We start from the raw sequence: 25,978 nt of genomic DNA, 5'->3' as shown, positions 1-25,978 counted from the left end.
CTGATTTATTCACACTAAGAAAACAAAAAGGAGCAAGCGGACAAGTTTTATTTTTTCTTCACGATTTTATTAACATTTTCCCTTTTGTTACATCAGTGAAGTTCTTTCTAAGTTGCCCATTCCCGAGCTCTTTTAGTCAATGTCATATTATAAATGCCTGTATGTTTACTTGTTTGGATAGAAACTCTGATATTTCAGCTCGACTATTACTGGATACAACATATCACAGGTGACAGAATACATCGTGTTGCCCCTCCACCTAGTAACCCCAAGTCTGTCAAGTTGACATATGCAGCCAGCTGTCTGGAAACTCAGCGCACACACAAATACACTTGAACCGTGAACACACAAGTACATGTACATCACAAATGTGATACTGAGTGCAAGGTGTGTGCAGGTGATAAGGGTGGAAAGGAAAATGTGTTGGAGAGGTGGGTGTGGCCAACCTGAGAGAGGAAAAGAGAGAGGGAGGAGGGAGAAAGGAGAGACACAAGTCAGAAAACACACCATGCTGGTGACAGCAAAGTAGAAACAGAGGTTCCAACGTCACCAGTGTCTTCACTGGAAATGTGTCTGCCTATGGATTTCACGATTTATTGCAGGCCAACTGCGAAAACATGAAAACTGAGAGGCGGCTCACAGGGACAGCGGACTACATGTTTTGGATAAGAGGAGCACAAAGAGTTTGATACCTTTGCAGTCCCACAAAGATGGCCAGGTAAGATGACAAAAAATATGTGACTGATATCACTTATTTTGTGTGTAAAAAACTGTGTGCACATCCACATACAGTGCTGTGTGAGTAGACGGTTTAACAGTATAACTTTAATGTTTATGGTATCATCCTATGAGATATTTGCATGTGTGTTCTGACCCTCCATACTCAGGGTCCATAATGAACAACTGCCAAGCGCCAAATGCAGGCAGATTTTTGATTGAGTGAGTACAATTTCAGAGGGCTACCTGTCACACTGGCAGGTAAACGTTTGTACCAAAACTGTTGTGTAAGAAAAAACTATGCCGAGTCTCATTTAGGGGGCGTGCTGCTCTGTTGCTCTTCTGCTGTCAGTGTCAGTGTTTCATTCACACACATGCACACACTACATGTGTTTTTACGCATGTCTGAACAGTGCTGTGGGCTGATTGTCTCACTGTTTACAGGACTGTGCATCAGCTGATCTGCTGAAATATTACTTGCAGCTGGTCTGCTGCCAGCTTCCATTATGCTTAGGTGTAGCTGAGAGTTGCACCTATACTTATGATGGTAATAAGAAGTCAACCTGCCACAGTCTACAGCAGCACATTACAGCTTAATCCTTCTGTTCTTACCTTTCACAAATAAAAGCAAGAGGCATATACAGAGAGAACTTATTCACCTCTTCTTTAAGTTTACATTCAACATAATACCTTACTACCAATGAAATCTGCTGGCACAAAAGTATATGTGACATAATAAGGCAATGTGTCATTTTGGCTGGTAAAAAAAATACTTGGACAGTGGATTTTTTCATCCACCAGTCCCCTTAGCTGGTGAGTCAAAAAGTTCAGACACTGATCATTTTACTTGTGTGTATTTACACGTCTATGTGTCTTTATCAGCATATTTCAAGTGTCTGCTCTTGTGGTGTGCGTGCATGTGTGTGTGTGTGTGTGTGTGTGTGTTTTGTGGGATGGCCCAGTCTTTTGTTGTGCCTGCAGGTGTGTGTTGATACGGGAGTGTCATTAACATATGAGAATGTGGGAGAACAATGCAGACAAACAGGTTCAGTGACATCCATCCTTTCTAAAGGCTAAAGTCTGTGTTTTGTCTTAAAAAATGTACAACATACCAGTGTGACTTCGTAAGGCAATGTGTATGTGTCACACCGAGAGTACATTCTATAATAAGACTTTTCAGTGCTTTGTGAGGATGACGCTGCAGTATTACCACATGGAACAAACACACTTTGTACTTGCTGGTATGTGTCATGAGCAAGTGTCTTTGCAGTATTGATAATAATACCATGACATCACAACAACGGCCTGTAGTGTACATTACATGTGTTGGTGAAACAGTTCTTCAGATGACAGAAAAGGACAAGGTAGGCATGAGAACGATTTCTTAAGTATTACTTGACTGACAACATATAAGCTGCTCATAGCCAAAGGCAAATGTTCATCTAATACTTTGCAACACAAATAAATTAGCTAATGCAGTAATGTACACTAAGTGCTCTGCAGTATTTCTTTGAAGCATAAAACTCATTTTAGTGATTTCAATAGATGTTAAATAGCTGCATAGTTCACTAGGTGACCACGTAACAACAGTCATCATCAAAAATCATCAATTTGAATCTGTTGCTGTACAATAATGATTAAACCTGAAACAGTGTTGTTCGATGGTCAGTCAGAATTCAATTATGTATATTTAAACCAAAGGAAGAGAGCAAAGTGATTTTAATGAAGAAGCTGTCCGTCTCTCTAATCTGTGGTTTAACCATGTTGACTCTCTTACTTAATGTTTCAGAGTACATTAATATTTGCCCAGGTTGATAACCTTTGCACATTAAACATTCGTTGATTATCTGTTAGCTTGGCCTTATTTCTCTTTCTTCATCAGCTGTGTATAAGGACTATCTGAGTGCTTGAGTACAGTGAGTGACAGATTAGGCGAGGGAGGAGGCTGATCCTGACAGTGTATGCCTGAATCTCAGGCAGGCAGTATTTTGATTCCACCAGGCGGACAGACAGACGGATCTCACCCTTGGCTACATTTGTTAAACAAATCAGATGGACAGGAGGACAACAGTAGGCCTAGACATGCCACTACTTGTTCAAAGTGGTTTCCAGGGCATCCCGGATGCAGAAGTGTGTGTCCTTCCTTTTAACCTCCTGATTTGAATATAGGATCGACGAGTTGTGTAGAACATGTTTGTTTGAAAAAAAACAGAGGCACAAGGTCAGATGTAAAGACAAATGTGCTCAGAGGAAATTTGCATACAACTACACACAGAAACCTTGCCATTCAGTATATATTCCTGTGTTTCCCGCAGCATCAGATTGTATTTCTGCTGGTAGCTGATGGATGGGGTGTTGCCCCGGATTAGCAAACTTTCTGTTACTGCTGTTGCACAGGTTACACCCAGCGCTGGCACTGGCAGAGGGACCACAGAGTGTGCTAGCTTAAAGCGCTGTCACAAAGTGCGTCTCCATTAACCCTAGAAATGCGCAAAACCTAAATATCGCAATAAAAAAACTGGTAATGGAAACACCTACATTTCGAAAAAACTCTCAAATATCGAGAAAAAGTTTTTACGCTCTCATGAGGAAGTTTTTTTTAGATGTGTCGATATCAAAGTATATTGCAAAAGTGTAATGGAAACACTGTTTCCGCAAATACGTCACCGGACATTCAAGTCCTCTGTGAATTCCTCGTTCACAATCCTCTCCCAGAAATCTTTTATCCATGGTCACTGCCACACACAAGGACTTTGCCTTTGGAATACCACTCGCTCTCTTCGTCTTCGGTCGTAGACTACTACAACAGCAGCAGTGGCAACCGAGATGATTGTTTCAGCTTGCAAGAGATTAGGAATGTCCATCTTACTTCCGCAAACAAAGTGGAGTCTCGGAGGACGAGATTTTACGAGAATTACGGCTCAGCAACAAAACACCTTTTAATGGAAACACCTGCAAGTCGCAATTGTACTTTGTCGAAACTTTAGAAATATAGCATTGAAATATCGCATTGAAAATTTGACTGTTGGCTTGAACATAGTTAATTCTCGCACTTACTGATATACATCCCTGGCCACACATGGTTATGAGACAGTCCCAGTTCACTCTATTTTGGACTCCCATTCATTCGAACAAATTGCTTGTCATTTCAATTTCCTCAATCTTAATTTTTGGGTAAAGTGACAGCACTGCTAATTCTAGTCTCATTTATGGTCTGCCAAACAGTAACTTATTCAAATTCAGTGCCCCATATTGCTATTTCCCAAGCTATTGTAGCTGTCGTATTTCGAGACTACCTGCCTGAACGCAGTGTCTATGAAAATGCGGCCGGTTTCATCTACAGTAGGTAGAAAAAAAAATAGATGCAGTCAGGTCCGTTGTCAATGTTTTTGTAAGGGGGTAGGCGTGTGTGGGGGCACCTTTAAAACTAGAAAATCAATATGTAGCAGGCAATGTTGATAAAGAAACGTGAAGTCCCACCCCTTTCAGTGTCCTCCATGGGACCTTATTTTGGAAAAAACATGCACAATAATTTTTGATCCCTTTTAAATTGTGCCATGAAATACACATATGTTTGTCAATTCAAAAGATAATTTTGCAAGTCAAGAAAATTTGTTGTAGTATGTTTTAGTTTTGTGTGATACTGCTCAATGAATGACATCTCTCATCTCGCACAATATACTATAAAACTCGGAATATAAGTCCCACTGGCATATAAGTCGCAGTCTATTTTTTAAGGTCTCAAACAGGGAAAACAAGGTTTTATATTACTATTCGTTAATAAAAACGTTATACAAGTTATTCCTACACTGTTTCCCTTTATTTTTAATTTGAAACATTCAAAACACAATAACCTCTTAAGCAGCTTTGGTTACTTTTCAGATTGCAATTTTCCAAACAACCTCTTCAGGAAATAAAATTACGGTATAACAACATCGGTCAGCTTTCAAAATGAAATGAAAATGTAGTGTTGTTTTATTTCTCCCTCTCCTCTCGCTAGAAGCGTCGGACCTCCCGCCTCCCACTCCCGTCTCAAACACGGAGGTCTGCCTCTCAGCAGCTGAGCACCCACGGCGCACGCCCGGCCTGTTAAATAGCCTGTAACCACTGTGTGACACAAACTCAGTGCTTTGGTCATTAAATAATGTCGGGCTCAGTCCGGGTTCAGACAGAAATATGCTGCCCGTGCCACACACTTACACACACACACACACAAACACACGGAAAACTGGACATTATCATCAGTTTATAAAAGACCCCTGGACGCCCCGGACGGGACGTGAAAAGTGGACATGTCCGGGCAAAAGAGGACGTTTGGTGAGCCTAACTTAGCGCCGTCTTGTGGGTCAAATTACCTATGTCAGCATTTACCTTGGTCTATAGGTCGCACCGGTCTATAACCCGCACCCAACTTTTTAGATGAAAAAAAGGGAAAAAAAGTGCGACTTATACACCAAGTTTTACGGTATGTCACCTACACCAGCTAGTCAGGTGACCTAGACTTGCTCCATGCACAAATATTGAGCATAGCGTTAGTTCAGGCAGGACACGATGTCAAGCTCAGCTCACACCCCAGCTACATTAGCTGATCTCAAACAACCAATCAACTGATGGAGCAGCTGATTGATCACATGATTCCTTTCTATGCAATCAGTTGGCAAATCTCATTCAGGGCGCCCTATTTAAACTGCTCTGGCCTGCCTACTGTTGCTGCTTCCTCTGCAAGCCACTTTGCAACCCGCCTCCACCTTTTCATGTTGTGTCTGACTTATCAATGTCATTTATGTCTATAATTGATGGGTGCTTTGTTCTGTTCCCGGGGGGTCTTCGCTGCTGCTCTTCCTGCCTTAGGCTTTCCATGTAGGTGCATGGAAGGGCAGGGAGATTTGCTCTCTCTGCCTCAGTCTTTCTGCTTAGGCCTAGGAAAAGCAGAGAGGCCCCAGAACAGAGCCATGCCACCAAATATAATACTGCAAGTGGAAATAAGATTTTCTTTGACCAAAGTGATCCTGACTGAAGTAATGTTATTTTACCTGAGGTGTTTGTTCAGCGACTCCTGTTCTTTTTATCAGACAGGAAGTGAAAAAAGAGGAAGAACTATTGCTCGTGTGAGTATATCCTTGTGCGAAACACAGGCATCATAGGTTCAGCAACAGAGAAAGCTATGACATCACCTATAAGACTTAGGTGGTCCTTGTAATTATGTATTTTCAGCCTTATAAACAATTTTCTGACTAGCTTTGACCTTTGTGACATGCAAAATCATCGTAGTTATTTTTGAGGTGCCATGGTGGTCCACCAGAAAGGAGGGGACTTTGCATCTTTATTGAAGTGGGGTGCCACCCAATAAATACAAGTATGAAAAAACCCTGAACTCTAAATTCCCCCAACAACCAACTGATTAGCTACTCCTTACAGAGAGGATGTCATTTAAACAAAATGATGATCTACTATACGGTAAATATAACACTACTTATGTGAGACCTTAACAGTTCCAGGGAAATGTTAAGATAAAATACATCTGGTATATCATGTGTGTGATCTGAGAAGTTTAATGGGCTGCTGAATGCCAGGTTATCCTTTCAAGGCTTTTATGGATTTTGGGTCACAGCTGAGCGACGGTAATGCTGATCTCTGCTCCTCTATTATCTGTGTAACTGATAGCTGGGTAACTATACGCTGAGAAAACAAGTCATCGAGCACTCCTCTTTATATTTGCTGTGCCAGTCCAGATAATAAAGGTCACAGGTAATATTTGTGGTGTAAGTATAGATGAAAAAAATGCCACAGTTAATATTTACATTTTCTAAAATGTTCTTCAAGTTGATCACTAATAGTCGATATCCCTCTGGGTGTGTGCTCTGCTTTTTACTGAACTTCACAGATAGCTCTTAAAGCTCAGTGAAAATCTTAACAAGCTACTTCACCTAGCGATACTGTGTATAGAGTTATTAGAAGCAGATACTGCATCATTCTGTCTAAGCTTAGAGGATTTAGAGTGGCTGCTGAGCAGAGGTAATGTTGATCTCTTCCTCTGACTGATGATCTATCTGTGTTCCTCTCTGTCTCTCCAGCATGTCATCCAACTCCACGGCCGATGTTGTGTGTGCACCGGACGACAACCTCTGTAGTAAGTACACAACTGCCACTCTTAATCTCTCCCTTTCTCATTACCTACTGTACACTTTCCCCCTTCCTATCCTTCCTCCTCAACCTGTCTCCTCTCATGTCTTGTCTCCCTTTTCCTTTACTTCTCTCCCCCTCTTCACATGCCTCCTCTTTTCTGCAAATGCCCTGTGCTTTCTTTGCTAACCTGAAACATGTCCACATTCCAGAATTTGGCAGCGATAAGATTGACCTGACAACCGCTATATTGCTTCTTCTAAGGACTCCATCTTCCTCCAATGTTATTCTCTCAGCATTTACTCTGTCACTATCACAGATTTCTTCCTTTCTCAGTTATTTTTTTCTCAGTCTCACTCAATTACCATATTATGTTACCATATCATCACGATACTTAGGTCATGATACAATATCATTGCGGTATTGCAATATGCTGACATTGCGATATAATATATTACGATATATTGCAACTTATTACGGTTTTTTCCAGCTGCAAATTATTTCCCTGCAGGAAAACTTCCCCAACATCAGTTTTTCCTAAAGTTTTTAGTCTGTTCATCTGACTTTAATCATATTATTGCAGCAGAATGTGATGCAAAGCAGACAGACTGACCAACACCATCATAAAACCTGTCAGAAATGCTGCATACCTGACAAACTGAACTGTTGGCGGGTTTAATGCCCTCTGCAAGGTCAGATTAAGCATGTGAGCAGAACACTTCACATGCAGGTATCCCGCTAACTGACTGGCAACACCCATGTTAGGAGCGATGTCTGTTACAACCACAGCCCCCCCCCCCCCCCCCCCGATTTTTTTGTACTGCACTAGTTTGGAGAACGTGAGACAGTCACCAGTCCTCTGTAGGTGACGGACTGTGTTATTTTGTGGCAGAGCAGGTTTAGCGTTAGCTTGGCTGTCAGCGGCTAATGCTATCTCTGGATGTTGGAATATGATTTGAGCCCTCATGTTCGTGGTATTCCCCGAGTATTTTATTTTCATGTGACACTGCTTGCAAGTTGGATGTGTCATATCCAAGTCCTCCTTTCCTTCCGTGTTAAAAAATCCAAAATAAGTCCAGACGTTTGATTTAAATGCGACACATTTCTGATTTTTTTATTTATTTATTTATTTATTTATTTATTTTTTATCTCCAATGCCTCCATCTTTGTCTTGATGAACTTCCTACCAAATGCCGCTGACTGAGACCTCTACTGACCTCACCAGGAAAAGCAATTGATCTTATTATTCTAGTAACAAACATTGTATCAAAATGTGTATTCGCAAAAATTAATATTGTATATCATAAAAGATAGATATTTGGTGTCTGTGTATTGATACCATATTGCCACACAAAATATTGTGATCGATTTTCCCCCCACCCCTAATTATTACCTGCCTCACATCAGCATCTTCTTCCTTCCTGCCATCAAAATGAGCTCAACTGCTGCCAGGGTTTCCTTTCTTATCTTATATCCTGGCTGGTACGTTAAAAAATAATAATCAACAGGCTCCTCTTTTCTCTTACTAGTGATGGCCAAATGAAGCCTCATGAAGCATTTTCTTTATTTTATGAGCCCACTAGTTGGCGCTTTTTTTTTTTTCAACAAGAGGTTAAAAGCACATTGAATTGCCATTCTTTGAGCCTCCCTTTTTAAACCAAGAGTGCCATCTAGTGGGCTCATAAAATAAAGAAAACGCTTCATGAGGTTTCATTTGGCCATCACTGTCTCTTACTGAGAGACCTTTTCATCCTACCACGTTGATTTTCTGGCTTTTGCATTTTGACTTTGATTTACAGCCCCTAGACTGTAAACCCAGTACATCAGCAGACAGCAGACAGCTGGTGAATGCTTCTTCTGCGGTCATACAAACATTAGACCTACAGTTACACATTTTGTCCTGGCAAACATTTAGCAAATGAAACATTTGGTTCAAAGCTATTGAAGGGGTAGTTTGCATTTTTGGTGGAGGGGCTGTATTAGGTACTTATCCATAGACAGTGTATTATCTACAGCAGACATCAGTTGGCTTTCTCACAGTTTGGATAAGCAGACAGGAGTAGCGCCAAAGAAGCTAGGCTATGTACTGCTGTGGCTTGGAGGTCAGGTGAATATTTTTTTCGCTTTACTTAATGCAGTACATTTTCTCTACCGTAGAACTGCCATATTTCTATACATCTCTCTCTCTTTCGGCCTGTTCAGTCTCCCTCTGCAAAAGTTCTCCTGTATATTCTGGTTCAGAAATGTATTCTCTTGTCTCTACAGTAAACAGAAATACATAGTTGTTGTCATAATCACTCAGTTGTATTCGTTGTCTCTTCCATAAATATCTGACAGTCTGACCAAATTCTGATAATGCACTGGTGTTTAGCAACCATAAAGTACATTATCATTTCTGTATTTATTTAACAGTGAAACTGTCCACTACCGTGATGTTGCAACATCCAGTCTCTAGATAAGGTCACATGAAATACTGGAGTTTCAAGTGATGTGTGATTACACAATCAGATGCAGTAATACTACTGAGTCACACATTGTGCTGGGAAGTCTGATTTGAATTGTGTTATCTTGCATTTCAAGAACCATACCAGTAAATGTTTTTTTATTAACGTCTATCAACTGAAAATCAAGTTGCATTTAATGTAGTTACAGTGCTACTTTTGAAATGAATCTGTTATTTTAACTGCATCATAATACGATTATAATGTAGCATAAATCTCATAAATGATTAGTCCTGTGTCTATTTAAGCCCACCTCAGACCAAAGATTTGTGGCGAGACAAGATGAAACGGGCAACTACTTGGAAAGTTGCAAATCTGCAACATTCTCAAAAACCTGCTGGCTTACGCCAATGCAACTAGATGAGATGGTGTATCATCTCAGTGCAACAACTCTCTGTACTGCTTTGCAGCTTTTCAGGCTCATTTTGTGGCTGAATATAATTTGTAGCTTTTTAAACTATGAATAAGGATAGTGATAGTGAGATACTGACGACAGTTGCATTTGTAGTAGTGATGAAATGGCGAAAAACATGAACAGAATGAGCACAGATGGACTGTATTCATAATAAATATCACACAGTAATATAAATAAAGGTGAGGTGTGTGAGGGGTATAAGCACATACAGCGAGCAGCAGCAGTGACCTGCCGTCCAACGCCGGCACACCGTGAGTACAAAAACAGAGGGCTCAGCTGGGACAGAGCACCTGCTGTAGCAAGTGAACACACCATCTGTGGTCATTTTGACTTCACCAGTAGACTTACTATGAGCCGACTGGCTTTTGAAACAGGTGACGTACATTATGTTCTGGAACCAGCCGCTGGCGATTTGACCAGTTGAGTTGCAGGTGACCGCATCAGTCAGCTCAAGGCAAGCTCAAAGTTCTAAAACGGGTTTGTCTCATTCCCAGTCTTTGGTCTGAACTGGGCTTTATAAGACTTTTTTCAATTCTTCTGAGTTCAGGTTCCAGATTCAGATTCTTTCATGCTGACTTTCTATGCGTTCATTCTTGTCTTTATTTAGCACCTTAAACTGTCCTTACGTATGCATGTTTTTTTTTTCACAGATTAAACTGAGCTTACGTCTGATGACAGAATAGGAGTCAATATATCAGTAGAATGGGAGTGCTAGACGTCTTAACAAACATGAAAGACTAAACAGCCTTAACTGTTGTACTTGAATAGAGTCTTTGAGGAGGAAAGGTATCCAAAGTTCAAGCTCAAACCAAGCCTTTAATGAGAAGGACAAGAAATGATTTATGCATTTCTACAAATCCCTCACCACACCTAAAAATGTGCCGCAACCAGAACATTGCAGTGGTCTGTTTGCACACATCAGTGGCTTTACATTCCAGCGTCTTTCTTCTAACAACACTGAATTTACATCAGGATTGCAACGACAGGAGGTGTGTGAGATGATGGATTTGATGGCTAATACTGCAGTGTAGTAATGTCACATAAGGGTGTGTTGGTCTACACCTTAAGTATGGTACTAAAAGGGCTTGAGGAAACACATAATTATAAATGATCAAATGAAAGACATAATTAAATCAAAGTAATAAAAATAATGAATATAAAGTTACACAGGGAAATCCAGTGAAGGAGTTAAAGTGAACATAATGTAATGAGTAGAACCCTGTGTAACCAGGAAAACATTTATGCATTTCCTGCTTGGCAGCTATCCAAAAAGTGGGTCAGCGGTTCAATATGCATGCAACCAATGAATTTTTTTCCCTGTTAAAGGTTTTTCGGGGGGAGTTTTTCCTTATCCGCTGCGAGGGTCCAAAGGACGATGAATGTCATATGCTGTAAAGCCCTCTGAGGCAAATTGGGATTGGTGATATTGGGCTTTATAAATTAAACTGAATTGAATTGAATTGAATTGAATTGAACTGAATCAGTACTAGGGCTGAGTACCGTCTAGAAGTTACAGTACCAGTACCAATGTTAAAGTGACACCAATACCAACAGAGTACTTCATTTGATACCTTTTTTTCTCTTCCCCATGCAAAATATTCTTACACAGAAACATTCTGAATGCATTCAAATGATTAAAATAATTATTTAATAACTTTACAAAAAAAACTTATGTCAAATACACCATTCTTGACTTCACCACACAAACTGATGTATGGGTTGTATATGCTGCAGCAGTGGGCCAATCACATGTTGCAAATTAGTGAATGCTTGCAGTGACTGGGTTTAAGCAAAACCATGCAAATATCTTATAAAACTGGGTACAAAAAGGATCGAAGGCAGGTATCATCTGACTGGAGAAGCTACAATACTACTTGGTACTGGGTTATTTTGGTCTATACCTCAGAGGTATCGCAGCTCTAATTAGCACTGTCTGAATCTCAGTGATGCATGACTCAACTAAAGCTCCTGGACCAGTCTTACTGCCAGTTACAGCCCAGTTGTATTATGTTGGCGATGAAGCAACAATGCAGCAGGACGGGTTGTTTAACAGCCAAGTGGGGCACAGGCAATGAGCAATGCAATAGTATGACAATGACAAGCAATGCTGGTTAATGCTGTCCACATGCCTTTGAATTATACAGACTCATTATCATAGTGACAAAAAGTATAGAAACTACATCAAAAAGCACTAAAATAAAATAACAAGATTAGCTTTATGGCAAAAAATATTTTTGAGCTATAACAAACTGACTAAATTAAGTGAATTCCTGCTGATATTCTGTTTTTCACTGAGAACTGATGATTTAATTCATATCTGACTGATTACACAATATTCAGATTTAAAAGTTAATTTCCTTTTCATTTTGTCCTAGCTTGTACCGTTGCAATAAACATCCATTATCCGCAAATGCTTATCTCGGAGCCTATCTCGGCTGACACTGGGCGACCCACTGCGACCCATCCAGGGTCAACATCCATGTGATGGTCTCAAGACAACATTAGATAACAGAGATAGCTAGCTATCATGCTAGCTAGTTAATGCTTTCTGCTAATCAATTGCTTGATCATTTAAGTTAATAACTTCCCCCACTGCTCATTTAAAAGGCCAAAACATTAAAAGGTGTTCTTGGTTTATCATGTGCTTTAGATTGGTCCCCCATAACCCTCACTTTCATTACGCAAAACTTTCTGTCACTGGGTACAATCCTGGAGAACAATTAAGGATACAGTTGGTGAGCTAGCATGCAAATTTTAGCATGCTAGCAGCCAGATACAAACATCTATGGCTCACTATCGCTTTGACGATACAAAAAAAGAACAAATTTTCTTGTAGTGGCCTTTCAAAATTGAGCAGGAATGACAGTTAACGTTAGAGTATTCTGTTATGATCAAGGAGTTAATACTAAGCAGCTGGCGCTTTCGCTGTTTAACTGTTAGCTCATCTTTGCAAGCTAATGTGAGCTTAGTTCCATGGTGGCAAAATACTAACAATAAATGTAAAAAGCTGATACATATTTAAATGTCTGTAGTAGCAGACTAGTGTAAACAACCTGATCTCACAGAAATACGTGAAATGACCACGACCTCTTAACACTGCATTCCGTGGTGGCAGCACGTAATGGGTTGAAATTACGTGCTGCCACCACGAAAACAATGCCAATGTAAAGTCAATTAGGATCCTCTCCCATGGTGGACACACGGATTCCCTGATTCAATCACGTCACGTCAACCTCGTTTTCCTCAATGATATCTTTAACATTCCTGTATACACACAAAAACGTGGAAGTGTCCTTGATAACTCAACAATATGACAGGTTAATGTCAAGGCCATAAAATAAAATAAATGTATTTTGCCAGCTTTTGATAGCGTGGGGCTTTAAGAGCATTGTGCTGTGGGCGGATGGGGCGCGTTCCACTACTTGTTTTGTAGCTGCTCTCTGCCGTCTGTGGGCTTCATTCCATTTCAGATTGCCATCCGTCTGCCGTAACTGAATCCAGATGCCACTAATAAATAAATAAATAAATAAGAAGATAAAAATAAGGCTGAGCACGGAAGAACCAGAGAGGAAACACCATCACATGGAGCCGTCTGCCCCTGGCAACCCCGGCCACCCTCCACTCCACCAGGGGAGAGTGGACCCCAAGCCAGCGCCACAGAACCAGCGGCTGCCCCGCTGGTTATACCTCCGACCGTGGCAGCTGTCACACAAACCGCTGCTGAAAATTATACATTTTGATACAGGTAGGCTATATACATATTGCAAAACTCTGTAAAAGTACACCAAAGCATATTTTCGTTTCCAAATATTTATTTGAAAACGAAACCATTCATACGGTCAATATAAAACATTTTGCTAGTAATAAAAAACAAATGTAATCTCAATGTGACCGCGCCAGCCGGCGGGACTGTGGCTGAACCACTTCCAATGTTCATTCATTCATTCATTCATTCATTCATTCATTCATTCGTGTGTTCAATGTGTGTGTGTGTGTGTGTGTGTGTGTGTGTGTCAGAGAGGAGTATCAATAAAAAAAAAAGTAATTATTTTGGTTTTTATTTCTTTTATTCTTCCGTTTTTTTTAATTAAAATGCGTAATATAGCCAACAATATTATAGACCAAATGTTAATCTAATTATTATTGTAGAATGTATTTAGCAAATCACCACTCTCAACTGGAGACAGCAGCAAATAAAAAAAAAAAAGGCATTATAAAAAGCCGACAAATCGTGTTAATTAATTGACGTGAGACATTGAAGAGGTTGTCTCCTATAGTCTGTAATTTTTTATTTTTTTTTATCATAACTTCTCGGAAATTACTCAAAAGTAGAACATGCTAAAAGTAAATACAATAATAGGCAAAATAGTATCTAAGCAATAATAAAGTGTCTAAACAATAATAAATATTATCTAAGTTATCTATTAGGCTACCATTCCACTCTGTAAATAGATTTTAACATTTCAATATGATTTTAATATTATTTTTGCTTATTTCATTATTGTTATTATTGGTTTTACTTTTTAGTAGTATTGTATTGTCTGAGGATGACTCATTTTAGTAACTATCTACAGTAAAAAAGAAAAAAAACAAGCAAAGAAACAAACAAAACTCATTTTATACACGGGGCCTTCAAAGTGCTCTCTGAAACTACACCTGGCATGGCTTGTGTCCAAAAAATGAAAAAATCTAAACTTCGTCGTAGAGCTAAACCAAATACATCATTGGAAAGGTCTCAACCTGGAGAGTGACATATGTCAGTATGATGACTCTACATGGCTCCTGCTTTCAGCCATTGACCTTTGAACCTTGACCTCAGTGCATGTTTGAGGGCTTATAACTCAGCAACTAAAGGGGGTACAGACATGGGACCAACTGTTATAGAGAGCTCTTGACCTCAGCTATCATGTGAGTGTAGTCAACAACTGAGGGTGCTGTCAGATATGGATTAAATATGGATAAAATTAATTTTCACCCATTTAGAAATTAGATATTTAAAATCAAACAAATGTGTTTACCATCCCCTTAAAGTCCACAGTGTACTCTCAATTCAGTATTTACAACTTCCAAATCTGGGAAAAACACTTAGATTTTTATAAAACTACAATTCCCTGGGACCGCGCCATGCAGTTTGATACATATCAGCAACATAGTTGTAGTTCTTCTGATTTGCAAAGTAGGGCTCTAAATAGGGTTGTAAAAAGATATATCTACTGAATATATCTAATATCAAGTAAAGCCGAACTAATTATTACACTCCACCTAGATGAACTATGGTAAGAAAAAGTAAAGATGTCCGCTAATTTTCGATATTTTAGCTAATACACTAGAAACGGCGTTTTTGGGACAGTAGGTTCGTTTGCGGCTTGTAAAATAGGGTTGTAAAAAGATAAATCTACTGAATAAATCTAATATCTAGTATAGCCGAAGTAGTTATTACACTGCACCTAGATGAACTATGTTAAGAAAAAAAGCAAGGATGTTGGCTAATCGTAGTTATTTTAGATAGTACTCTAAAAACGGCGTTTTTGGGACGGTAAGTTTTTTTTGCGGCTTGTAAAACAGGGTCGTAAAAAGATACATCTACTGAATATATCAAATGTCTAGTAAAGCTGAACTAGTAATGACACTGCACCTAGATGAAATATGTTAAGAAAAAGTAGGCATGATGGTTCATTTCAGATATTTTAGCAAGTTCTCTAGAAACGGCGTTTTTGTGATTGAATATTTGAACAGGCTATAACAAATATCTAGAACAGCCTAACTATCACGTTATTATCATTATTATTATTATTGGTGGGAAATTATAACAGAGGAATATATTTGCCGTTTTAATATCAAGAACACTTCCGCGTTTTTGTGTGTGTACAGGAATGTTAAAGATATCATTGAGGAAAACGAGGTTGACGTGACGTGATTGAATCAGGGAATCCGTGTGTCCACCACGAGAGAGGATCCTAATTGACTTTACATTGGCATTGTTTTCGTGGTGGCAGCACGTAATTTCAACCCATTACGTGCTGCCACCACGGAACGCGGTGTTAAGAGGTCGTGGTCATTTCACGTATTTCTGTGAGATCAGGTTGGCCCGCCGCGAGCCGTTCAGCACCGCGGACAGTCGGACTAATGGGCTGTCGAACCAATGACATGGACCCGTCTGCAGTGTTACTTTTGGCTCCAAAGGTACCATACCGAAAGTGTTTGGTGGAAACGGGGCTACAGAGACAGACAAGTCACACACGTTCACACTTACATTTACATCTACGGGCCATTTAAAGTCACCAGTTAGCCTGACCTGCATGACTTTGGACCGTGGGAGGGATCTGGAGAACCTGGAGAGAACGCATGCTGACACAGGGAGAACATGCAAACTACTCACAGAGGGTTCAAACCTGTGAGGCGACAGCACTAACTGCTGCATGACTGTGCCGCTCACTTAATAAACTTGTCTTACAGAGTGAGGTATTGTTGTCAGAAGTATTGACACTTATATACTTTATCAATTCCACATGTTTAAAACAGCATGATCTGAGTTAATTATATAGTCAGTAGCATCAAACATGCAGAAGTGATTCAAAAAGAACAGATCTGAAATCAGATTTTCAACTTAAGGCTGAACAGATGAAACCAGAGAGAAGAAAATCAACTGGTCCTCAACCAGTGGCTGTTACAACATTCTCTGCAGCCACTTTTTCTCTCTTTTGCCATGGTATCAAAAAACACACTGAGTATAATTTTTTTCTACTAGTATTGTATCAACGTTTAAAATTCTGGATTCCTGACGTTAGTGTGAAGGTATTTATAGTTGTACTCAAATACTGACATGCTTTTAAATTAGTGTCATCTAGCTATACATCAACATAACAACACTGTTGTAAACAGAGGATGATGTAATTTTAAAGCAGCGCACCTGTCAACACTTGGGAGGTACAAGCTTTTCAACAGCCAATGTGTTCATCCTGCTGTATTTGAACACTGCTGGGCCAGGGGTACGAGCATCATGTAGCTCTTTATCCCCTACAGTGGCTCCCTGTGTTTGTTGAAAAAAGGAAATAAATAATTCTCTGATTGTAAAAGTGTATAGACCGTTTCAAACCGGACAACATAAACATTCTAAATGGGTCCCTTTGTATTTCCTGTTTGAATGTATGTTAATGCAGAAGCTGACAGGAAGTAAACAGGGACCAAAGTTGTTGCCCTAGCAACAGAATAGCAATGAAACGGTTCATAGCCTTTAGATACCCTCCTCACAAGGCTTAAATATGCTTTGTTGCTCCATGCAGATTTTTGGTTTCCTTTTTTTGGCCAAAAAAGGGCACTTTTAATAGTTAAGGTTGCCGACCCCTGAGCTGGGCACACAATCGAATGTTATTTTCTATTTCAATTTAGGCTTCCAAAGATTATAAAAACAAGATAGTTCAGATAAAATTATTATTGTGCCGCATTTCATTTCACATTGACACTCGTTTTTTGGTTAAGTTATAAATCCAACGCACTCCTTTCCTCTACAGGGGTGTGCTTTTGGCCTTCCCTTAAAGCTCAAACCAAAGGCTGTGGCATGTGTAGTTCATCTTGCGCCTGTTTCTCAGCTGAATGATGTTCCTAAAGTTATTTCAAAAGTTTTTCAAAAGTTCAGTAATACACAATGTTTCTAAAGTCAATGAGTAATTGTTGAGCGTCGATTGAGCATCTCAGTACTGTCTTAACTTAGATAGAGGGAACAAGGGGTTAGGACATTCCTAATTACACCAACTTGCCAGCTGGCACACAAAACACCTTGTACTTTAAAGTCTTAAAGTCTCCTCTTGAACCTGACATTTACACATAAACTTCTCTCTTTCTCTCTCAGTTGTAAGAGAGCATCTGCAGGCAGTGATTATCGTCCCTACGCTGCTCCTCCTGGCAACTCTGGTCACCTTACTGGCCCTGCTCATAATGAGGTACCGTCCTCAACGGAAACGGTCACGGATTGCATCCCTTCAACATCCCTACCACAGCTCATCGCACAGACATACACAAAGACACGGCCACAGACATCACCTACAGGGTATTGATGGTAAGCGAGCATGCAACAGTCTCTCTGTCCATCTTATTCTTGTTAGATTTTTTTATTGTAACTCAGTTTACTAAACTGTTCTGTATCTATGTCTCTCTTAATAGCACCTGCAGGTATAAACCCATTAGAACATGAAGAGGTGCCAATGTCAGTTCAACAAGTGCAGCAGAATGTCAGGCCGACTCTTGCTGCAGTACCACAGATGTCCACAGGGAGGCATCATGGTTCCTTTAGCCAGATCACTGCCCTGCCGCTGACCTTCTCCATTAAGCCCAATGACACAGTCAGCCTCTACAGAGCGCGCATGGACAACAGGAATGTCATCCTGAGGATGCTGAAGGGTAAAGTGAGATTTACAAAGTGAAACCTAAAAGAGATCCAACTGCTTACTGCATGTCTGCTGAAGAAGTGCAGGGAAAAGTTTAGTTTTGCTCTCCTGTTCAATGGTCTGACAACTGGTTCACAGACAACAGAGTTTTGTACTTTTTTTATGTGCTTGGATGTGCTTAATATCAGAGCTTCCACGGTCTCTAGAACATCAATGGAGTGATTTTCCACATTAAAAAACTACAAATAAAAGTAATAAAACTCATTCTGTTATTCAGAAACGGCAAACAACAGTGAGAAGCAGCACTTTTTGGGTTTTGCCTCTTTCGTGTCGGGGCTGGGGCCGCACCCCTTCCTACCTGAGCTGCTCGGTGTGGTTTCAGTCCAGCCGCCCCTCATGATGGTTGTGGAGGAACTGCAGCACAGAGACCTGCTGGGGTACCTGTGGAGATGTCGACAGGTACAGTCATCTATCAATCACCTAAACAGAGACAGATTATTCAGAGTGAGGTTTACATCACAAACTGCAGGATATGTGCTCATTTCAGAGGGCAATATTTCAGACTTTTGATGCCATCTGTAAAGGAATCAGCTTATTTCAGGATGGACAATGGTTATTAAAGTTTAAACTGGGCAGGAAAACAAAGAGAAGTTATTATACAAAGCACTTTAAAACCTTCTAACTGGACAAATAACATTAAAACTATCTGTTAACTCTAAACCGTGACAAAGGCTGTAAAGACTGTGGCGTTATAAATACAGTGTAGTTAAAGTACTGCTCTTTGCCTATGTGGGGCAGTATAGACCCATATATCTTACTGCTGCTGAAAGGGAGAGACAGCAGTATCCATATCACATGTCATAAAAGACAGGTCTGGCAGTCTGAATCAAAAAGCTACTATAAGGAGACTGACAATAACTGGTGTTTTTCCTTCTCCTCTCTCACTGAAGGATAATGCAGGTTCAGAGTCTCCGTGTCAAATGACAGAGAAGAGGATCTTCACCATGGCAGGACAAGTGGCCTCTGCTCTGGTTGGTTAAACTGCTGTCTATCTGTCCTTCTGTCTGACAGTCTCTGTCACTGCTTCAAGGATCAAAATACTGTATGTGTGGGACTTCATTCTGTCTTACTGTTAACTCCCTGTCTGCCTATGTCCCAATTCAGTGTTTCCCCCACAACTGTACAGGCTGCCGGGTATGGCTGGGTGATATGGCCATAAAACCATCTAACAATATATCAGGGTATTTTAGCATTAACAATATTCTTGACAATATGACAAATGAGAGATACAGATTTTGTATACAATATTAATAGAACAACAACATAAATACAAAAATGCACCCTGGGATCTCTATAAATTAACAGGTGGTTCCCTTTTGAGTTGTTGTTATTTTTCCACCTGGACCTTTATGCACTGCCATGTCTCCTCTAATCATTACTCTGTAACCTGTAACAGGCTGTTATGCTACAATAACTCTTTCACATTTACATATATGTAGCTTTTTTGTCGAGCCGAGTGTCACATAGGTTTACATCACCAAAAGTTTACGATAAAATCACTTGACAACACCAACTCCAATGTGTGCGCACGGCCAGAGAAGAGAGAGAGAGGGATGCTGTGCTGCTGCCAGAGGAGCTGCTGAATGAGTTCCCTCTGAGCAGTAAGTTGCTAAAAGAGTCTGAGAAGTGCAGGGCTGTTCATAAAACATTCAGGACGTCACAGTTGGAACCACTGCAGACTCTGTAATAATTTCGTTCTCAGACACGCTTGTTGTGGCCCTGCGTAACAGTGAGATGTCCATATGTCAACAAATCGAAAATATTGTGAGTATCACAGTATGATTTTTTCATGTCATACTAAAAATGATACCAGTATTTCCGTGAACAATATGATATGATACCCCTACTGCCAGGCCAACAAGAACCATCATCAGGCCAGAAAAATCTAAACATGTTTTCATAATGCAAAATATCCATTTCAATTTAGCCTATATTTACTCTGCAGCCACACACAGCTGTAAACTGCAAAGCTGTGAGTCCCTGAGTGAGGCAGGTGTTGATGGTTAGTTTACTTGTCTTAAACGGGTAAAGTGAAGATAAAGTTGTCGGGAGGCTACCCGTTAGAAACAGGCCTGGTACTGAACGGCTAACATGTTGATGGATTCCGTATTTTTATGTTTCAAGATGAACTAGTCCAGAGAATAATAGAGGAAAAACAAAACACTCTTTGAAACTTGCTAGAAGTGATGTTATGTAGCCTTGTTATATTTCATGTGGTATGAGCACCTGGACATGGACTGTATTTCAAAAATAGCCCTTTAAATGCTGCATTACTGCTCATATAGCAACTTAGGAGGCCATTTGACCTTGTGTGCGCTGATTGATTTTGCATGCATTTAACACACTAGTCATAATTTTGTTTTAATGAAGGCTCAACTCCTTGCACCTGCTTCCTATTGTCTTCACCACTGTTGAATGAAACAGCTGCAGTAACAGGCCAACCAGCTTTAAAAGTGACATATTCTCTTTTAAAATAAGCTAAGCTGTTGAGAAGAGTGGTTCATGGGGAACGTGGACTGATATGTTTTTAGGAAAGTACGTGATAAAGTTTGAAAGAAACTTTTGATTGTTAAATTTGACAACAGAAGTTACCTCAACGCACATATGTTGTTGTACTGTTAGTCAAAAGAAAATACAATGAGAAATCTGCAGAAGAAAGAAGGATTTGTATGCATTTTTTGTAGTGTCCTAATACTGCTGGAGTTCTCTACTTTTCACAGCCAGGTCCTAAGAAAACAGAATTTCCAGCATCTCTCATCACCTTGTCTTTGTCTGAACATCTTTTAGGAGTACCTACACAGTCAGCAGTGCATCCATGGCAACGTAGGAGCTCGCAGCGTTCTGGTTGGTGGAGATCTGACAGCGAAGCTGTGGGGATTAGGCTCGGCCTACCGCAGGAGAACACAGGCCCATTCACCAGGGGAAGTAGAGGACATGGAGATGAGGAAGTGGCAGGCACCTGAAGTGTTAAGCAGACGACCCAGTGGTCGAAGCTGTGATGTGTGAGTGTCTATGTCCTCTGTAAGAAAATGAAATGCAAGGAAGGTAAAGCATGTCATTGAAATGTCCCGGCCAGAGTTATCAAAGCGGGAGCTTAATGTTCCCACATGGTTTTATCCCAGTAAATCACAGGATGTTGAATGACTGGTCTATTCAAATTGTGTTAATGTTAATGTGTTTGTAATAAAAGCAAGCTTCACCACCATTTTTAATATTTGTAACAAAGGGTCAGAGGTGTTTTAATCATTTCTGGTGCACAATTAAGATTAATTAACAATTCCTGTGTTTGAAAATGCCTGTAAATATTGATTCCACTGCCTCCTACATAAATACTGCCCATTTATAGGGGATATAAAGGATGGATTTCTAAGCAAATATGTGCCTATGCACTGTATAAACATTAGTTTAACCTGAGACCTGAATCCTTTCCTGTTTCGTGACTTAATGCCCTTCTTTTACTCTTCTTTTGACAGATGGTCCTTTGGTATCCTGCTCTATGAAATGGTCACATTAGGTGGGTGTTCTGAAATTCCAGATATACCTCCAAGAGAAGCTGTTTATATAATCAATCACTGCAGCTAGACACTATACAACTCATTTAAAACAAAAACTTCTTTGCTTATAGGTGACCCACCGTTTGCCCACATCATGGCGACTGAGCTTCTGCAGTATCTTCAAAGAGGAAAGCATCTCAAACGGCCAGCCACCTGCTCCAACTCACTGTAAGACAAACAGCACGAAACAGTTCTTCAAAAAGATTTTATGTGGGCTTTATTTGATAGGACAGTGGTAGCATGAAACGGGGAGAGAGGGGGGAGGACATTCAGCAAAAGGACGAACCTGAAGCTGTGGCTGCTGCTGCAAGGACATTGTGCATGGGGCGCCTGCTCTATCAGGTCAGCTACTCAGCACCCTAGGAAACAGATTTTATAAGGCTGTAGAGTGCCAACTTTGCACACTGGAAACATGAGTTTGGAAGGGTCTTAATTCAGCTACAAATCATGTGGTGCTAGAGCAGGGGACGGCGACCTGTGACTCCAGCGCTCTTTCACCCCTCTCCAGTGGCTCCCTGTGACTTTATCAAAACATTATATAGCAATTAATAATGGCTATTTTCTAACATTTTAATTTTCATTTTTCATTGCCATAGGCCTTGGGTGAGTCTTACATTCTCCATTGTAAAAAGGTGTAGTCTATTCACAGAGTAAGAAAATGGTTCATCAACTAAATGTGCGTCATACTGCATATTGCCTTTTGCTTTTCCCAAGCCTCAGTAGTGATGGCTTGTCTTGGATATCCCAAGCTGAGCTAGCTATGGATTCCAGATAAGAAAAAGTCTTGGAGGACAATAGAGAATTTAACAGTGCGTGGACATATTTGTTTGCTTTTACCGCCAAGCCTGCAAATTATGAATAACGTATGAATAAGTAGCCACCTTGTGATAAATCATCTCAATAAAGGCTCATTTAGACCCATGAGTAATATTGATTGACAAGTTTAGACTTCCTGTTACCTACATTATAAGGCTCAGATATGTTTTGCGGCTCCAGGCAAATTATTTGGGAGCTTTTTGGGCCAAAAAGGGCTCTGTTGATAGTACAGGTTGCTGACCCCTGTGCTAAAGCATATAGATTCCTCACCTCAATGCTCACACAATGCTGCTAAAATGATTCCCCACTATTGATAATGCCTTGAAAACAATTCTGAAGTAGTGGAGATGGGAGGAACATCTTACCCTTTGCCTAGGCTAGACTGACAAAATAGTTTTATTATATTTTTTTATTATTCTTTTGATTACTTACCAATCTAAGTCCCTATCACAAGTATCTGGCATCAGATTTCATAGTTCTATTAATTGCTCTTGACATTTTCACAATATCCCTCTTCTTCCTTTATTTTTGTGGAGAGAATTTGCCATATACATAAAGGTGTTTTCAAAGCAAAATCTAAGGTCAAAACCATATGGTTGCAGAGCCAACCCAAAGAAAAAATAATGCACAACAAACTGTCTATCTTGGTCAAAATACCAGACATTGTGACATAGTTTGACAGTCTTTTTGCACAGGTATCACTTGATATACAGTACAGGCCAAAAGTTTGGACACACCTTCTCATTCAATGCGTTTTCTTTATTTTCATGACTATTTACATTGTAGATTCTCACTGAAGGCATCAAAACTATGAATGAACACATGTGGAGTTATGTACTTAACAAAAAAAGGTGAAATAACTGAAAACATGTTTTATATTCTAGTTTCTTCAAAATAGCCACCCTTTGCTCTGATTACTGCTTTGCACACTCTTGGCATTCTCTCCATGAGCTTCAAGAGGTAGTCACCTGAAATGGTTTTCCAACAGTCTGGAAGGAGTTCCCAGAGGTTTTTAGCACTTGTTGGCCCCTTTGCCTTCACTCTGCGGTCCAGCTCACCCCAAACCATCTCGATTGGGTTCAGGTCCGGTGACTGTGGAGGCCAGGTCATCTGCCGCAGCACTCCATCACTCTCCTTCTTGGTCAAATAGCCCTTACACAGCCTGGAGGTGTGTTTGGGGTCATTGTCCTGTTGAAAAATAAATGATCGTCCAACTAAACGCAAACCGGATGGGATGGCATGTCGCTGCAGGATGCTGTGGTAGCCATGCTGGTTCAGTGTGCCTTCAATTTTGAATAAATCCCCAACAGTGTCACCAGCAAAACACCCCCACACCATCACACCTCCTCCTCCATGCTTCACAGTGGGAACCAGGCATGTGGAATCCATCCGTTCACCTTTTCTGCGTCTCACAAAGACACGGCGGTTGGAACCAAAGATCTCAAATTTGGACTCATCAGACCAAAGCACAGATTTCCACTGGTCTAATGTCCATTCCTTGTGTTTCTTGGCCCAAACAAATCTCTTCTGCTTGTTGCCTCTCCTTAGCAGTGGTTTCCTAGCAGCTATTTGACCATGAAGGCCTGATTGGCGCAGTCTCCTCTTAACAGTTGTTCTAGAGATGGGTCTGCTGCTAGAACTCTGTGTGGCATTCATCTGGTCTCTGATCTGAGCTGCTGTTAACTTGCGATTTCTGAGGCTGGTGACTCGGATGAACTTATCCTCAGAAGCAGAGGTGACTCTTGGTCTTCCTTTCCTGGGTCGGTCCTCATGTGTGCCAGTTTCGTTGTAGCGCTTGATGGTTTTTGCGACTCCACTTGGGGACACATTTAAAGTTTTTGCAATTTTCCGGACTGACTGACCTTCATTTCTTAAAGTAATGATGGCCACTCGTTTTTCTTTAGTTAGCTGATTGGTTCTTGCCATAATATGAATTTTAACAGTTGTCCAATAGGGCTGTCGGCTGTGTATTAACCTGACTTCTGCACAACACAACTGATGGTCCCAACCCCATTGATAAAGCAAGAAATTCCACTAATTAACCCTGATAAGGCACACCTGTGAAGTGGAAACCATTTCAGGTGACTACCTCTTGAAGCTCATGGAGAGAATGCCAAGAGTGTGCAAAGCAGTAATCAGAGCAAAGGGTGGCTATTTTGAAGAAACTAGAATATAAAACATGTTTTCAGTTATTTCACCTTTTTTTGTTAAGTACATAACTCCACATGTGTTCATTCATAGTTTTGATGCCTTCAGTGAGAATCTACAATGTAAATAGTCATGAAAATAAAGAAAACGCATTGAATGAGAAGGTGTGTCCAAACTTTTGGCCTGTACTGTATGTAAAGAGAAAAAAATATTTCTTTAACGCATATCTAAACCAAGTTAATGAGGGTTTTTCAGATTTTTCCTTATATAAGTCAATGTGATATTTACTAAAGATAATGTTGACCATATCCGTTATTTCTTTGGAGAGACTGTCTTTGTAAACAAGAATTTGGCACGCGTCAACTGGTGTGGTATTTTCAGTTTTAATATTTAAATTGTATTGTTTAACAGTGTTTTACCATATCTTGGTCTGTAGGTACTCCATCATCAGAGGCTGCTGCCACTGGCGCTCTGACCAACGGTTCTCCATGTCGGAACTCATTAGAACTCTGCAGAACGGAGAGAAATCAGCCAATGGGAGGACAGTTCTCCGAGTGCCTGAACCACTGGACTTCGAGAAGTACCTGAGGGAGGCGGGATATGGAGAGGCTTACAACTATGCTGTGCTCTGATTGGCTGGGACCAACATCAGTCAGGACTACATTGGTGCTGTTGTCCTACTGGAGGACTGCTGCAAGAATGAAGAATGAATGAAAGAAAAAAACTTTTAGCAGAAAAATGCACATTGCTTATATTTGTTTGAACTGTTGGAACAGTTAAACCTTTATTTTTGAAAAGTAATATATGAATTGCAAATATTTCTTTTTCTGTAGACTAGCTATCGTCCTCTTAAAGCCTAATATGATGAAAGAGAACTGTAAATTTCCTGCACTTTTTAACTGTAACATATATATTTATATGTACAAACAGCTTCTCCGAAGCAACAGCAGGGGATGCACTTTATAACAATGTGAATGTACTAAAATACTGCACTATAAAACTAGGATTGCTTTTCTTTCCATGTCTTCTATGTGGACCATCAAAGGATGACAATGCAGACTTTTCGTTCAGGGCATGGAAACCTTAAAGGCAGCTTTTTGCATCACACACAGAATTAGCATGATACTCAACCATGTATTCATATTCATACTAACTACCTAAGCAGGGTTATACGTCATTCTCAAATGTCTTAGCCAAAGATATAAATAAACTGTTAATTGAAAACAGAGTTTGACAAGACAGAAAAACTGATTAAATCTG

The 25,978-nt window shown here is 40.2% G+C and overlaps 1 protein-coding gene across 1 annotated transcript; it reads left to right on the top strand.

Moving 5' to 3' along the window:
* Nucleotides 1-484: 484 nt before the first annotated feature.
* On the top strand, nucleotides 485-25,978 carry styk1a (serine/threonine/tyrosine kinase 1a). The gene is made up of 10 exons (XM_033637860.2): nucleotides 485-718; nucleotides 6,792-6,847; nucleotides 17,606-17,812; nucleotides 17,917-18,153; nucleotides 18,418-18,599; nucleotides 19,091-19,171; nucleotides 20,988-21,202; nucleotides 21,674-21,714; nucleotides 21,826-21,922; nucleotides 25,155-25,978. The coding sequence occupies exons 1-10, from the start codon at nucleotides 711-713 to the stop codon at nucleotides 25,348-25,350; spliced, it is 1,320 nt and encodes a 439-aa protein (XP_033493751.1). The 5' UTR covers nucleotides 485-710; the 3' UTR covers nucleotides 25,351-25,978.

This window comes from Epinephelus lanceolatus, chromosome 16 (genome assembly GCF_041903045.1).
Source record: "Epinephelus lanceolatus isolate andai-2023 chromosome 16, ASM4190304v1, whole genome shotgun sequence".
Lineage (NCBI taxonomy): Eukaryota > Metazoa > Chordata > Actinopteri > Perciformes > Serranidae > Epinephelus > Epinephelus lanceolatus.
This window is presented reverse-complemented; position numbering and strand designations above follow the sequence as displayed.

Bases quoted from the DNA above. Each gene is read 5' to 3' on its own strand.
- styk1a (XM_033637860.2), top strand. The intron at 17,813-17,916 runs GTAAGCGAGCAT...CTCTCTTAATAG, and splicing joins TCACCTACAGGGTATTGATG to CACCTGCAGGTATAAACCCA. The intron at 21,203-21,673 runs GTGAGTGTCTAT...TTCTTTTGACAG, and splicing joins AGTGGTCGAAGCTGTGATGT to ATGGTCCTTTGGTATCCTGC.